Source organism: Schistocerca americana, chromosome 2, assembly GCF_021461395.2.
Source record: "Schistocerca americana isolate TAMUIC-IGC-003095 chromosome 2, iqSchAmer2.1, whole genome shotgun sequence".
In the NCBI taxonomy this organism is placed as follows: Eukaryota; Metazoa; Arthropoda; class Insecta; order Orthoptera; family Acrididae; genus Schistocerca; species Schistocerca americana.
In genome coordinates, this window is record NC_060120.1 from 888270143 (window position 1) to 888286095 (window position 15953).

Sequence of the window (15953 nt, forward strand, 5' to 3'; positions counted from 1 at the left end):
AAGCGAAAGTTGTACGGCCTATTAGAAGACAACAGCTACCGGAGAATCGAAGACGATCTTACCAATAGAGGGAAAAGGAAAACTATTGAGCTTCTCCAGCACACCTTCGAAGATAAGAAGACGGTGAAGAAACTTCGGCCACGACCAGCTGCACCTCCTAGAATTTACGGACTACCTAAAGTCCATAAGGAGGGATTGCCTCTCCGCCTGACTGTAAGCAACATTGGAGCGCCAACATATGAATTAGTAAAACGTCTGTCGTCGATGCTCAGTCCCTTTATGAGCAAATGTCCGTACCACATCAGAGACACCGCGTATTTCGTCCAGAAGCTCCAGAACTTCCGATTGGGCCAAGAAGACCTCATGGTGAGCTTTGACGTGCTATCCCTGTTCACTAGGGTACCTCTAAGAGACTCCCTAAGCCTCATAGGAGAAAAATTTGGACCAATAGTAACGAAAATTTTCGAATTCTTACTTAGGTAACATACTTTCTGTTCGATGGGAACTACTACGAACAAACAGATGGAGTAGCGATGGACTGTCCGCTATCACCAGTAGTGGCCCATTTGTTTATGGAGGCTTTTGAAGAAGAAGCTCTGGAGTCGGCAGCCTACAAGCTCTCTTGCTTTTTTCGATATATAGACGATACATTCGTAATCTGGCCGCACGGACGACAACGCCTCCAAGACTTTCTGCAGCATCTGAACTCGCTGCACAAGAATATCAAGTTCACGATGGAGGTAGAAGAAAACAACCAGCTTCCATTTCTGGATGTGCTCGTCAAGCAAATACCAGATGACACACTAGGACACAGCGTCTACCATAAGTCTACACATACAGATTTGTACCCGCATGCCTCCAGCTGTCATGTTCCTTCACAGGGAGAGGGTGTTCTAAGCACGCTGGTGCACAGATCACCCGAAATCTCGGACTGTGGCAGCCTAGCAGCTGAATTGCAGCACTTGCAGGCTGTGTTCCGCACGAACGATTACAACAACCAGCAGATAAAACGGGCCTTAATACCGAAGAAGTCGAGACCGCAGCCTTCCGAGGACTAAGACAAACCGGTTGCGACAGCGATCATACCAGATGTCGGGAACACGTCGGCAAAGATCGGCAGAATACTCAGAAAATATAATGTCAAGTGCGTGTTTCGCCCTCCATCCAAAACGAAAACATTATTAGGATCAGTCAAGGACGGCTTAGGACTCCGGAAACCGGGAGTTTAGATCATCCCTTGCCAGTGCAGGAAAATATAAAATATATATAGGCCGGACCATCCAGACGGTACAGGAGAGATGCAGTGAACGCCACATAGACAACGCACAGCCGACCAAGTCCGCCGTGGCAGAGCACTGCATCTCACTTGGACATGACATGAACTTCGATGGCACAAAAGTGTTACAGCAGTCAATCACCTTCTGGGATCGTCTCCTCAAAGAGGCAGTGGAGACCCGGCTGTGTGACGAACTAATAAATAAAGACAGCGGTTTCAAGCTAAGCAAAATCTGGGATCCAGCTTTGAGTATGATTAAAACACAACGACAGTCAACACGGAACTCCGCTCCTGTCAGGACATCTGATGAAGAAGAAGCATTGTCTCCACGACGGCAGAGTTCCACAAGCCGCCGTAGCCACGGAAGGACTGCGGCCCGTGATCTGTCGCGGGGCGCCGCGCTTCCCCCACCACCCAGCGCCGCCCTTCCCCCACCACCCAGCGCCGCCCTTCCCCCACCACCCAGCGCCGCCCTTCCCCCACCACCGACCGCGGACCGCTCGGAAGCGCCCAGGAGGCTGCGGGAGAGGGGTGGAGATTGTAAAAAGTCGGCATCCATCAGAGATCAATCAGACACCAAGAACGCCTAAAAATGGCAAGAAGTCGGCTTGCCGAAATATCGAGCTTTTTGGACGACGCTACCCGGCTGAATACTCGAGAAATTTTCAACACAGAGACAGTTGTTATAAAGTTTCTGCTGAACTTGAGCCGGCCGCTGTGGCCGAGTGGTTCTAGGCGCTTCAGTTCGGAACCGCGCTGCTGCTACGGTCGCACGTTCGAATCCTGCCTCGGGCATGGATGTGTGTGATGTCCTTGGGTTAGTTAGCTTTAAGTAGTTCTAAGTCTACTGGACTGATAAGTCCCATAGTGCTTAGAGCCATCTGAACCATTTTGCTGAACTTATACTTCAGTAAAGGCACAACATTCTACCTGAAGAGAACAGTTTGTTAATCAGTGCGTCAAGTGATACTTCAATGTTCACTGACAGAGGTATATTATCAAGCAATCCTGTGGCAAAGTACTGTGTCAAAGTTAAGTAAATCTTTTATTCTCTTATGTAATAAAGTGAAATTATATTACATATGTTCTAGTTTGATAAGCTTTCTCCTAAAATTATCAAAGAACCCACAGTTATGGCTGGACGAGAGCAGTTTTATCTGATCACAACACAAAGTTGGGTGAAAACAGAGGTGTTAATTTTTTGCAGTCACCTATATTGTTTTCTTCTTGCAAAACAGTTCAATCAAATAATTATGTATCAGAATTCCAAACCAAATCAACTGGCACTCTGCAAGGGACTATATTTAAAATATCTGTTTATTATATTTTAATTTGGTAATAGCCAATCTTCTCCATTCTTCTTTGTGCATTGTTATAGAGGCTGAAGCAATACTGAGCACAGTGGGTGGCCGGATTCTCTTCTTGACGTCGTCCCTGGACCCCAGGATGGAGATCGTCTACACCATCTGTCTACATCTAGAATAAAGCACACGTTCAAGTGCGAGATGGTTTCCTATATCTTTACGCAACGTGTATCCGAGGTGAGATGTGGGAACTAGCCCAGTATTTACATAGTGGATTGTGGGAAACTACTTACAAACCATATCCAATCTGGTTATCACACCGAGCTTCACCGTTAATTCGCCAGGTGGATTCGATCAGGCGTCGGTGGGATTCTTCACATCACAGGTGAGGCTATCCGGGAGGGTTAAGGTACAGGGTGATTCAAAAAGAATACCACAACTTTAGGAATTTAAAACTCTGCAACGACAAAAGGCAGAGCTAAGCACTATCTGTCGGCGAATTAAGGGAGCTATAAAGTTTCATTTAGTTGTACATTTGTTCGCTTGAGGCGCTGTTGACTAGGCTGAAAACCAAACTACCCGAGGCAGCCCGTGACAGAGCACTTCATCACTGGCCTCCAAGAAGCCCTGATCTTACCCCCTGCGATTTTTTCTTATGGGGGTATGTTAAGGATATGGTGTTTCAGCCACCTCTCCCAGCCACCATTGATGATTTGAAACGAGAAATAACAGCAGCTAACCAAACCGTTACGCCTGATATGCTACAGAGAGTGTGGAACGAGTTGGAGTATCGGGTTGATATTGCTCGTGTGTCTGGAGGGGGCCATATTGAACATCTCTGAACTTGTTTTTGAGTGAAAAAAAACTTTTTTAAATACTCTTTGTAATGATGTATAACAGAAGGTTATATTATGTTTCTTTCATTAAATACACATTTTTAAAGTTGTGGTATTCTTTTTGAATCACCCTGTATTTTGTTAACGAGAGTGATATTTAAAATGACTGTTGACTCTGAAAGGAAGACATCGCTAGTGCTGTTTTTAAGTTAAACTCTTCAGATGAAAATGACAATTATTGCTGCTGTTCTCTCATACAAACCAGTAGCGTGAGTGTAGTAGCTGTCGGTTAGATAATTTACTTTTCAACTTGGCACCATATTAGGCGCAACGGCTTCTAAGCAACAGTGATGTTTGTTTATTTACAAAATAAGTATGCAGTAAGTTGACACTGTTGCTTTAAATTAATGAGTTGTCATACAACAAATCAGTCATTTTCAATCTGGACTCGGTACTCGAGCACAAAGACATAATTTTTCAACCATTCCGCGGATGGACATTAATTCATTTACGGATTTTATGAAATATGTTTTTTCGTGTGTCTGAGAAAGTGCCTTAACTGATCAGTAACGTCACAAAAAACTCCAAAGGAGTGCAATTCATCCAAGAGAGAGGTAAACCGCGCTGTACTCTTCTCAATAGTTCTCTAATATTTCTGCACAACTCGTTATCGGTTTGTACAACCAGAGTGAGAACCTCGGAGGAATGTTGACCATTTTCTAGTGGCAGACGCTAGGGAAAACAAGCGTAGCGTCAGGTAAAAGCATTTCTTCAAAATTCAGATAGTGTACTTCTTCTTTTTGCATCAGTCTTCTGACAGGTTTGATGTGCGCCGCGGTTACTTCCTCTCCTCTGCCCACATCATCATCTCACAGCAGTACTTATAACCAACATCCTCAGTTATTAGATGGATGCATTTCAGTATCCATTTTCCCCTCCTCAGTATTACGCAAGTTATTCCCTGATGTCTTAACACGTGTCCTAACGTTCTGCCTTTAGTTCATATTAGTGTTTTGCGCATATCCGTTTCCTCGCAGATTCTTCGAAGAAAATCCTCATTTTTAATCAATGCATTCAATTTTTCAGATCCTTCAGTAATTCACGTGCCAAACGCTTCCATTCTCTTGTTTTCTGTTCTTCCCCTCACTACATTATTCTACGTACATCTATATTCTACATTCCGCCGTACACCAGATGGCGCATGGTGGAGGGTGCTGCTGTTGGTAGCAAAACTTTCCTCCATAATGCCTGAAACTGCCGCGCATCCAGGAGAAGCCACTGGGTCTGGCCAACGTCAGGCAGTGTGGGCTATTCCGTATCACATCTGCATGGGTCTGAAAAGCGTGCAGACACTTTCCACAATTTTTATCGCCATCTTTTGACAGTGGTGCTGAACGACAGTTGCTCATGTTGTGTCAACAACGTTAGAAGGTCCTTTTGAAGATTATCTGACAGTGACGTGTTGTGTGATATACTATGGAAATTACCTTGATATTCGCATATAGCAGTTGCTATTTGTGTTATATTAAGCTGCAGAGCTGTGCCGAAGTGTATTAGTTTAGTAATCTTTGTATGTATATAGCTGTTCTTGTGATTCAAAAGCTCTTACAGTACGCTATACGATACATAATGAAATAAGAAAAACTGATCATTTCTCTCTCCTGTCTATTTCGTACTTAAAAAGCTTGCCAGTACTATCGGGCATACTTGCTCTTTCACGGAGGCGTTATGACTGCTATTGCTTGAATGCACCATCACGAATTTCAGAATAATCAAGGTGAGAAAATAAGGCGATACGATATGCACCCTCTGCCTTTTGATGTGCATTGAACTACTGATGCAGAATCTGTATTTTTTTGAATCTCAGTGTGTCCGGATCTCTGCACCTAGATTGTGTACCATGTTCTCGAGTATACAATGAGATGACAGAAGTTATCGCACAGCGATATGCTCATGTATAGATGGTGGTATTATCGCGCACACAGTGTTTAAAGGAGCAGTGCATTGGTGGAGGTGTCATTTGTACTCAGGTGATTCATGTAAAAGGGTTTCCGACGTGATTATGGCCGCATGACGAGAAGTAAGAGATTTTCATGGAGAGTAGTTGGAGCTAGACGTATGGGACATTCCATTTCAGAAATCGTTAGGGAGGCCCACAATGTCGAGACTATGCCAAGAATACCAAATTGAAGGCACTAACTCTTACCACAGACAGCGCAGTTGCTGACGGCCTTCACTTAACGACCGAGAGCAGCAAGGTCTATGTAGAGTTGTCAGTGCTAGCAGACAAGCAGAACTGCATGAAATAATCGTAGACACCGAACGTGTCCGTTAGGAAAGTGCGGTAAAATCTGGCGTTAATGGGCTATGACAAGAGACGAGCGACGCGAGTGCCTTTGTTGACAGAACGACATCGCCCGCTGCGCCTCTCCGTTGCTTGTGACCACATCGGTTGGAGCACAGACGACTGAAAAACCGTGATCTGATCAAATGTGTCCCGATTATCATTAGCAAAAGTTGATGGTAGGGTTCGAATATGGCCCATATTCCACGAAGCAATGGATCCAAGTTGTCAACAAGGCATTGTGCAAGCATGTGGTGGCTCCACAATGGTGTGGGCTGTATTTACGTGGAATGTACTTGGTCATCAAGTCCAAATGAACCGATCATTGTGAATGATAATGTTCAGCTACTTAGGGACCATTTGCAGTCGTTCATGGTCTTCCCGTTCCTAAACAACGATGCCATGTCACCGGCGATTGGTTTGAAGAACATTCTGGACAATTCGAGCGAATGATTTGACCAGCATGATCGCCTGACATGAATCCTAACGAAAATTTGTGGGACAAGAAGTCAGGTCGCGCACAAAATCTTGAACCGGCAACACTTTCGAAACTATGGACGGCTACAGAGGCAGCTCTCTGGGATGATAATGACATTGAAACAGAGGATGACACGCGTAAAGTTGAAATACTAAACATCGTTTTCCAAAGCTGTTTCACAGAGGAAGACCGTACTGCAATTCCTTCTCTAAATCGTCGCACGAACGAAAAAATAAATGTCCAAGGAATAGAAAAGCAACTGAAATCACTCAAGAGAGGAATGTCCACTGGACCTGATCGGATACCAATTCGATTCTACACAGAGTACGCGAAAGAACTTGCCGCCCCTCTAACAGCCCTTTACCGCAAGTCTCTAGAGAAGCGGAAGGTTCCAAACGATTGGAAAAGAGCACAGGTAGTTCCAGTTTTCTAGAAAGGTCGTCGAGCAGATGCGCAAAACTATAGGCCTATATCTCTGGCATAGAGCTGTTGTAGAATTTTAGAAAAGGTTTTTTGCTCGCGTATCATGTCATTCCTGGAAACCCAGAATCTATTCTGTAGGAATCAACGTGGATTCCGGAAACAGCGATCGTGTGAGACCCAACTCGCTTTATTTGTTCATGAGACCCAGAAAATATTAGATAAAGGTCCCAGGTAGATGCCATTTTCCTTGACTTCCGGAAGGCGTTGGATACAGTTTTGCACTGTCTCCTGATAAACAAAGTAAGAGCCTACGGAATATCAGACCAGCTGTGTGGCTGGATTGAAGAGTTTTTAGCAAACAGAACACAACATGTTGTTCTCAATGGAGAGACGTCTACAGACGTTAAAGTAACCTCTGGCGTGCCACTGGGGAGTGTTATGGGATCATTGCTTTTCACAATATATATAAATGACCTAGTAGATAGTGTCGGAAGTTCCGTGCGGCACTTCGCGGATGATGCTGTAGTATACAGAGAAGTTGCAGCATTAGAAAATTGCAGCGAAATGCAGGAAAATCTGCAGCGGATAGGCACTTGGTGCAGGGAGCGGCAACTGACCCTTAACATAGACAAATGTAATGTATTTCGAATACATAAAAAGAAGGATCCTTTATTGTATGATTATATGATAGCGGAACAAACACTGGTAGCAGTTACTTCTGTAAAATATCTGGGAGTATGCGTACTGGACGATTTGAAGTGGAATGATCATATAAAATTAATTGCTGGTAAAGCGGGTGCCAGGTTGAGATTCTTTGGGAGCGTCCTTAGAAAATGTAGTCCATCAACAAAGGAGGTGGCTTACAAAACACTCGTTCGACCTATACTTGAGTATTGCTCATCATTGTGTAGTCCGTACCAGGTCGGATTGACAGAGGAGATAGAGAAGATCCAAAGAAGAGCGGCGCGTTTCGTCACAGGGTTATTTGATAAACGTGATACCGTTACGAAGATTTTAGCAAACTCAAGTGGCAGACTCTGCAAGAGAGGCGCTCTGCATCGCGGTGTAGCTTGCTGCCCAGGTTTCGAGAGGGTGCGTTTCTGGATGAGGTATCGAATATATTGCTTCCTCCTACTTATATCTCCCGAGGAGATCACGAGTGTAAAATCAGAGAGATTCGAGCGCGCGCGGAGGCTTTCCAGCAGTCGTTCTTCCCGCGAACCATACGCGAATGGAACAGGAAAGGGAGGTAATGACAGTGACTCGTAAAGTGCCCTCCGCCACACACCGCTGGGTGGCTTGCGGAGTATAAATTTAGATGTAGATGTCATGGTCTCTGCGTTCCTAAACAACGATGTCATGTCTGCGGCGATTGGTTTGAAGAATATTCTGGACAATTCGAGCGAATGATTTGACAACCAAGATCGGCTGACATGAATCCTATCGAACATTTGTGGGACAAGAGGTCAGGTCGTGCACAAAATCCTGCACCGGCAACACTTTTGAAATTATGAACGCCTACAGAGGCAGCATGGCTCAATATTTCTGCAGCGGGCTTCCGGAGATTTGTTGAGTCTATGCTATGTCGAGTTGTTGCATTGCACCGGGCAATAGGAGGACCGACAGAATATTAGGAGCGGTGTTGTGTGCCACGTGGCGGAGGAAACGTGGTGGCTAGCTGCGACACAATACAGTGTGGGTGGCTATTCAAGGAACCCCATCGCCAGCCCATTCATGAGACTTCGCTGCCTAAGCCCAAGTAGGCAGAAATGAGTGACCCCGTGTTCATATGCACTGTTCACGCGGAGCTATATCGTAAGGCCAAGTAGCGTCGACTAGTTTCGGGTCTAACCTATGGGAATTAATCTGCCCTGTCTCCCGCGCACCATAACAAAATTAAGAAAAGGTGGACTGGCGACACGCCTGCAGGTCTCTGCGACGTACCTGCGATGGCGGCGCTGCAGGTGTTGAGAATGGCGAGTGCCAGCAGAGCGCAGTAGAGCGCCGGTTTCCTGCCCATGCGATCGCTGGCGACGCGGCCCGCCATGTACGCCGGCACCTCGATGGCCGCTTGCACCACCAGGTTCAGCACGGGGCTGTTGTCCACCGCGTTCGTCATCGTCAGCAGGGTCGAGTCGTACAGCACCATCATCGTCGTGCTGAAATGCAAAATGAGCCCAAGCTGCACTTCAGTTATCTGATCTGAGCATAGACACTGGAACCAACAATAAACATTGCTAAATTGCAAAATGGAAATTTGTGGGACTGAACTGCTGAGGTCATCGGTCCCTAAGCTTACACACTACTTAATCCAACTTAAACTACGTTACGCTAAAGACAACACACACACACCCATGCCCGAGGGAGGACTCGAACCTCCAACGGGAGCAGCCGGGCGAACCGTGGCTGCTAAATCGCAACCACCGTTGTCTGTTTGTATTACTGACCTCAACACCTCTTGTGGATTGAAGAGATCCTACATAACAGAATGCAGCATGTCATTCTCAATGAGAGAAGTCTTCCGAAGTAAGAGTGATTTCAGGTGTGCCACAGGGGGGTGTCGTAGGACCATTGCTATTCACAATATACATAAATGACCTTGTGGATAACATCGGAAGTTCACTGAGGCTTTTTGCGGATGATGCTATAGTATATCGAGAGGTTGTAACAATGGAAAATTGTACTGAAATGCAGGAGGATCTGCAACGAATTGACGCATGGTTAAGGAACGGCAATTGAATCTCAATGCAGACAAGTGTAATGTGCTGCGAATACATAGAAAGAAACATCCTTTAACATTTAGCTACAATATAGCAGGTCAGCAACTGGAAGCAGTTAATTCCATAAATTATCTGGGAGTAGGCAGTAGGAGTGATCTAAAATGGAATGATCATATAAAGTTGATCGTCGGTAAGGCAGATGCCAGACTGAGATTCATTGGAAGAATCCTAAGGAAATGCAATCCGGAAACAAAGGAAGTAGGTTACAGTACACTTGTTCGCCCACTGCCTGAATACTGCTCATCGGTGTGGGAACGGTACCAGATAGGGTTGATAGAAGAGATAGAGAAGATCCAACGGAGAGCAGCGCGATTCGTTAGTAATCGCTTCGTTAGTAATCGCGAAAGCGTTACGGAGATGACAGATAAACTCCAGTGGAAGACTCTGCAGGAGAGACGCTCAGTAGCTCGCTACGGGCTTTTGTTGAAGTTTCGAGAACATACCTTCACCGAGGAGTCAAGCAGTATATTGCTCCCTCCTACGTATATCTCGCGAAGAAACCATGAGGATAAAATCAGAGAGATTAGAGCCCACACAGAGGCACACCGACAATCTTTCTTTCCACGAACAATACGAGACTGGAATAGAACGGAGAACCGATAGAGGTACTCAAAGTACCCTCCACCACACACCGTCAAGTGGATTGCGGATTATGGATGTAGATGTAGATGTAGATCTAGATGTAGATGCCAGCTTCACTAAGATCTTTTTCACTTTTTTAATTGTTAATGGTTTTAGGCAAAGCTCTTTTGTCCAGATACAATAATGTGACATAATGATATAAACAGGACGTTTCTTTATTCCATTACCTTTCGGGCATGCATCCGGGTAGTATCGTTCCTTCTTCCGATATTTCAGGTCATAACCTTACAGCCATCCTCAAGGTGAGTCGCTGGCAGAATCTAAACCATTCGGCACAATACCGCGGAGTAAACACGCATGAATCAAAGATAATACTGTCTGTGGCAAGAGCGTCAGTCACAGGTAATCTTTATGATTCTAAAACTGAATCAAAGTAAATAGAGATTCACAAAATCTACAGTTGTAACGAATTATGAGGTTGATTATTAAAATTAAGGACATGTTGGAATGCCAGGCTGCGAAGACTGAGAACAATAATTCCTCTGCGAACACAGCTGTGAAATGAATGGCTTCCATCATTTGTCGAAGCGGAAACCCTGTTCTCGGTCGAGCAGGCTGTCTGCCAGCTGTATTTTCTTAGCTTCCTTAACCACTGAATCCCAGTAGGATGAGGCTGTGTCCATTATCTTGACTTTCCCGTAATCCTTGGAATAGCCAGTGGACGTTCAGCCATCGCAGATTTGTTGGGGTGTAGAAAGCGGGTGTGTCGCTAGTGTTCGATGCGCCGCTCTTGATTTGACGTATTGTCTGTCCTAGGTGTCTTTTGCTACTCTGACAGCTAATTTCATATACACACAACTTTCGTAAAAGCAGTTCCTCCATTGGAACTCCTAGAGGAGCTGCCGTCTTGGCCGGTGAGAGGAGGATGACATCCACTTTATGTTTCCTCATTATTCTGTCAGTTTCTGAGGAAACATTTCCAGTATACCGTAGAAAGACTGTAAACTTAACACCTCTTTCTTCTTCCTCTTTCTTTCGTCGGACTAATGTTTTCTCTCAGTTTGATGTTTTGCACATACACTTTTTTACTGAATACCTCTTCCAAGTGTATCAATTCATCCTGTAGGCTGCCAGTGATGGACACAACATGGGACAATGTAGTAAAGTTTTATGTACGCCCGTAGTTTGTGAAGGGGTGTAGCAGCTAGGCACCTCCAAGTACAGATCGTTATGAGTGGGCTTAACGTACACTGCCCTTGGTTTGTTTTATTCTTACATGTACAAAGTTTGATCTGTGACTGATGCTCTCGTTGCTGTCAGTGTTTTCGCTACGCCACATATATTACTCCACAGTGTTGTGTCAAGTGACGGTTAAGCAAGATTAAGAACCCTTTTTTATGTTATATTCAAATGGAGGGGCAGAATATACTGACCGTGATACTCGGCAGAGTTTACCACTGTGGCCCTGTACCTCTCTACTAGCGCTCAGGGGCAACAACGACGATTTCTAGCACACACACTGTTGGTTCTTCGTGGCTTGTAAAAGGACTGCCGTTCATGGTATTAGTTATGGCGAGATTAAACCTCCTGCTGACGTGAAGGTGGCAATCAGAACGACCGCGTAAATATTATGTCGAGATGATCGTATGATCCTTCTGCAGATCTGACAACAGTATCATCAGTTAATAAGCCGAGAAAGTTTACACAGTTATATCCTGTCAGGTGGCTTAAATTGACTTACTGGTAGATGGCTACTAGGCTGTGGTCTAGGGAGCCGGCACGTTACCTCAGCGTGTTCGGTCAGAGAGGCGCTGGCCTTCTGTAATAGAAAAACTGAGTGAGGGAATCAACAATCAACTTGAACGGATGTTCTGTGACGTCCCACAATCCAAACGCAAAGAACATTACTGAATTCCGGCAAAGAAGTTACCCTCATTCTGCCAACGTCCTTGTCAAAGAGGGCAGAGGAGCGAACAGGGTTTCAGGGCACTCTCTTGCCCAATGGGTGTGAAACTGACGCCAAAGGCGGAATAATCAGCACTGATCAATGGCATGAGGATGCAGAAAGCAATGGAAACTATTGCATTAAAAACAGGTAATGTGGCCTGTAATAGAAAAAAAATGCCACGATGGTCTCTCAATTGGCAAAAGATTCCGGAATAGTCCCCCACTCTGATCTCCGGGAGGGGAGTATCAAAGGGAAGGGGCCCATGAGAAAAAGATGCAATTACCAACGAAAGGATAAGTCTAGGTATTGGGGGTTCAGTGAAGTGAAATGGAAAGAAGAGTGGTATAACGGGAGTAGAATCCATTATGAAGAGGAAAGTACGACAGAGATTGTATGACTGTGAACAGTTCAGTGATAGCGTTGTTCGCATCAGAATCGACAGCAAACCAACACCGTCAAGGATAGTTAGTTCTCATATAACGACAGTTCAGATATACGTGCCGTCGTTGCAAGCCAAAGCCGAAGAGACAGAGAGAGTATATGAGAGTATATGAGAATATTAAACGAGTAATTCGGTACGTAAAGGGAGATGAAAATCTAATAGTCATGGGGGACTGGAAAGCACTTGTAGGGAAGGAGTGGAGGAAACGGTTGTGGGAGAGTATGGGCTTGGTACTAGGAATGAAAGAGGAGGAGGATTAAATGAGTTCTGTAACACATTTCAGCTAGTAATGGCAAATAATCTGTTCAAGATTCATAAGAGGAGTAGATGTAATAGGAAAAGACCGGGAGATAGGGAAGATTTCAGTTAGATTACATCATGGTCAGACAGATATTCCGATATTAAATACTGATTGTAAGACGTACGCAGATATAGACTCAGAACACAACGTAGAAGTGATGAAGAGAAGGCTGAAGTTTAACAGATTAGTCATGAGAATCAGTACGCACAGGAGTGGGGTACTTAAGCACTAAGGAATGAAGAGATCCGCTTGAAGATATTGCAATAAGAAATAGCTCAGTAGGCAGTACAACTGAAGAAGAATGGACACCTCTAAAAAGGGCAGTCACAGAAGTTGAGAAGAAAAACAATGGTACAAAGATAGTAAATCCGAAGAAACTATAGGTAACAGAAGAAATGCTTCAGTTGATCGAAGACAGAAGGAAGTATAAAAATGTTCCGGGAAATTCTGGAATACAAAAATACAAATCGCTGAGGAAGAAAATAAACTTGAGGGGCAGGGATGCTAAATATGAAATAGCCGCATGCAAAAAGACGTGAAAAAATCGAAAAAGAAATGAATGTCGAAAGGACTGACTCAGCATATAGAAAAATTAAAAGAACCTTCGGTGAAATTAAAAGCAATGATTGTAAAATTAAGACGCTAATCCCACTGTTAAATGCAGAGGAGAGGGCGAGAAAATGGAAAAAATACACTAAAGGAGTCTATGAGGGGAAGATCTGTCTGATGTGATAGAAAAAGAAACAGGAGTAGATTTAGAAGAGAAAAGGGACCCAGAGTTAGAACCATAATTCAAAAGAGCTTTGGAGAACTTATGATCAGCTAAGACGGAAGGGGTAAATAAGAATCCATCAGAATTTCGAAAATCACAGGGGGAAGTGGCAATAAAACGTGTATCACGTTCGTATGTAGAATGTATGAGTCTGGCGCTATACCATCTGACTTCGGCAAAAATATCATCCTACTATTCCGGAAGCTGCAAGGGCTGACAATTGCGAGAATCATCGCACAATCAGCTTAACAGCTCATACATCCAAGTTCCTGAGAAAAATAATACACAGAACAATGCAAAACAATACTGAGGATGTGTTTGAGGACGATGAGTTTGGCTTTCGGAAATGTAAAAGCACCAGATAGGCAATTCTGACGCTGTGATTGATAATAGTAGTAAGACTGAAGACAAATCAAGACACGTTCATAGGATTTGTCACCTGGAAAAAGCATTCGACATTGTCAAATGCTGTAAGGTGTTCGAAAATTTGAGGAAAGTAGGGCAAAGCTATAGGGAGAGACGGGTAATATACAGCATGTACAAGAATCAAGAGGTAATAATAAGAGTGAAAGACCAAAAATGAAGTGACCGGATTAAAAAGAGTGTAAGACAAGGATGTAGTCTGTTACCCCTACTGTTCAATCTATACATCGAAGAAATTGATGGAAATAAAAGAAGACTTTAGGAGTGAAATTAAAACTCAAGGTGAACGGATATCAACGATATGATTCGCTGATGACATTTCTATCATCAGTGAAAGTGAAGAAGAGCTGCAGGAACTACTTAATGGAATGAATAATCTAATGGATACAGAACATGGATTGAGAGACAATCTAAAGAGACGAAGGTAATGAGAAGAGGCAGAAATGAGAACAGCGAGAAACTTAACATCAGGATTGATGGCCACGAAGTAGGTGAAGTTAGGCAGCAAAATAACCCACGACAGACGAAGCTAGGAGGACGTCAAAAACAGACTAACATTGGAGAAAAGAGTATTTCTGGGCAAGAAAAGTCTCCTGTTGGTATTAAACAAAGGCCTTAATTTGAGGAAGAAATTTCTGAGAATGTACGTTTGGAGCACAGTATTGTATGATAGTGAAATATGGACAGTAGGAAAAACGGAACAGAATAGAATCGAAGCATTTGAGATGTGGTGCTACCTTGAAAATTAGGTGTACTGATAAGATAAGGAAAGCAGATGATCTGCGTAGAATCGGAGAGGGAAGAAAAATGTGGAAAACAGTAGCAAGAAGAAGGGACAAGATGACAGGACATCTGTTAAGACATCAAGGAATGACTTCCATGGAACTAGAGGGACCTGTAGAGAGTAAAAACCGAGTAGGAAGACAGAGACTTGAATACATCTAGCAAATAATTAAGGTCGTAGGTTGCAAGTGCTACTCTGAGACGAAGACGTTGCCACAGGAGAATAATTGGTGAGGACCTGAATCAAACCAGTCAGAAGGCCGATGACTAAAAAAATTAAAACGGCAACATATAAACGAAACAAAGTACATGAAAACAAAGTCCATAAAAATAAGAGAACAATTGTATGAATATCGAGTCTTAGAAGTACCTTAACCTGATTACATCGTTACAATAAGAAACACAATTTTTAATATAAAACCTAATTTTCAGCTGACCAGCCAATATATGTGTGTGCCCATTAGAAGAGCACACTGTCAGCTTTGGAGCACTGTAGATGATTTGTAACGTATGCCAGGGGTCTTTTGACCATCCGCTGGTAATGTAGGTCATTACTCAGAAGTGGTGTTTATGCGCAAATTCTTTGTATGGAATAAGAACGGTAAGGTGGATTGACTTTAAGACCAGAGCGACTATTGTTTTTGGACGTACTCCTCAATATATAGTGAATGAAAATAGACTTAATTTCCGTTTGTAAATGACTGTTTTGCCCATCTAGGGCAGTGTTGTCCGTCTTAAGATCACTTCTCCTAATTACCGAGTAAGCAGTCTTAACGAAGCTTCCGCTTTCACTGTCGTATTTTTTACAAATATGGATGCTGGGTAACACCCTGTGGCGAGTATGTTCAGTTTTGAAAAATAGCGTGAATTAAGTTGTCCGATTTTTTGATGTATCAAATTGGACTGCCTAATGTGTCAGTTCGCAGGCGTGTAACACGGTGCAAGAACAAAGCTTGTGAAAAAGAATCTAACCGAGAGGGACGAGAGACGAGCTACGCGTCTTGTTAATGAGAATTGTTTTCAAACTCGATAGGAATAACTGTTGTCAGTGACCACAGATCAACCTCGTCCACTTGAAGTGCTACATGTCGTTTCCAAAGCTAAGTTTCCATTGTGTTTTAAAAGGAAAGCTCACAATCACTGAATTTTAATGCTGAAACTACAGAAAAATTGAACGATGCTCATTTATAAGTGTAGATAGAGCAAGGAAGATACGCAACAATTAGGAGATACTGGAAAACAAACAAACAGATCAGGGACC

General features: G+C 43.7%; 1 protein-coding gene across 1 annotated transcript in view; it reads right to left on the reverse strand.

The window, feature by feature from the left end:
* Positions 1–15953, reverse strand: part of LOC124595505 (solute carrier family 22 member 7-like) — a 206026-nt gene that overhangs the window by 15127 nt on the left and 174946 nt on the right. The window contains exon 9 of the mRNA XM_047134268.1: positions 8606–8820. Coding sequence (XP_046990224.1) covers positions 8606–8820 — 215 coding nt within the window. The remainder of the gene's footprint in view (positions 1–8605; positions 8821–15953) is intronic.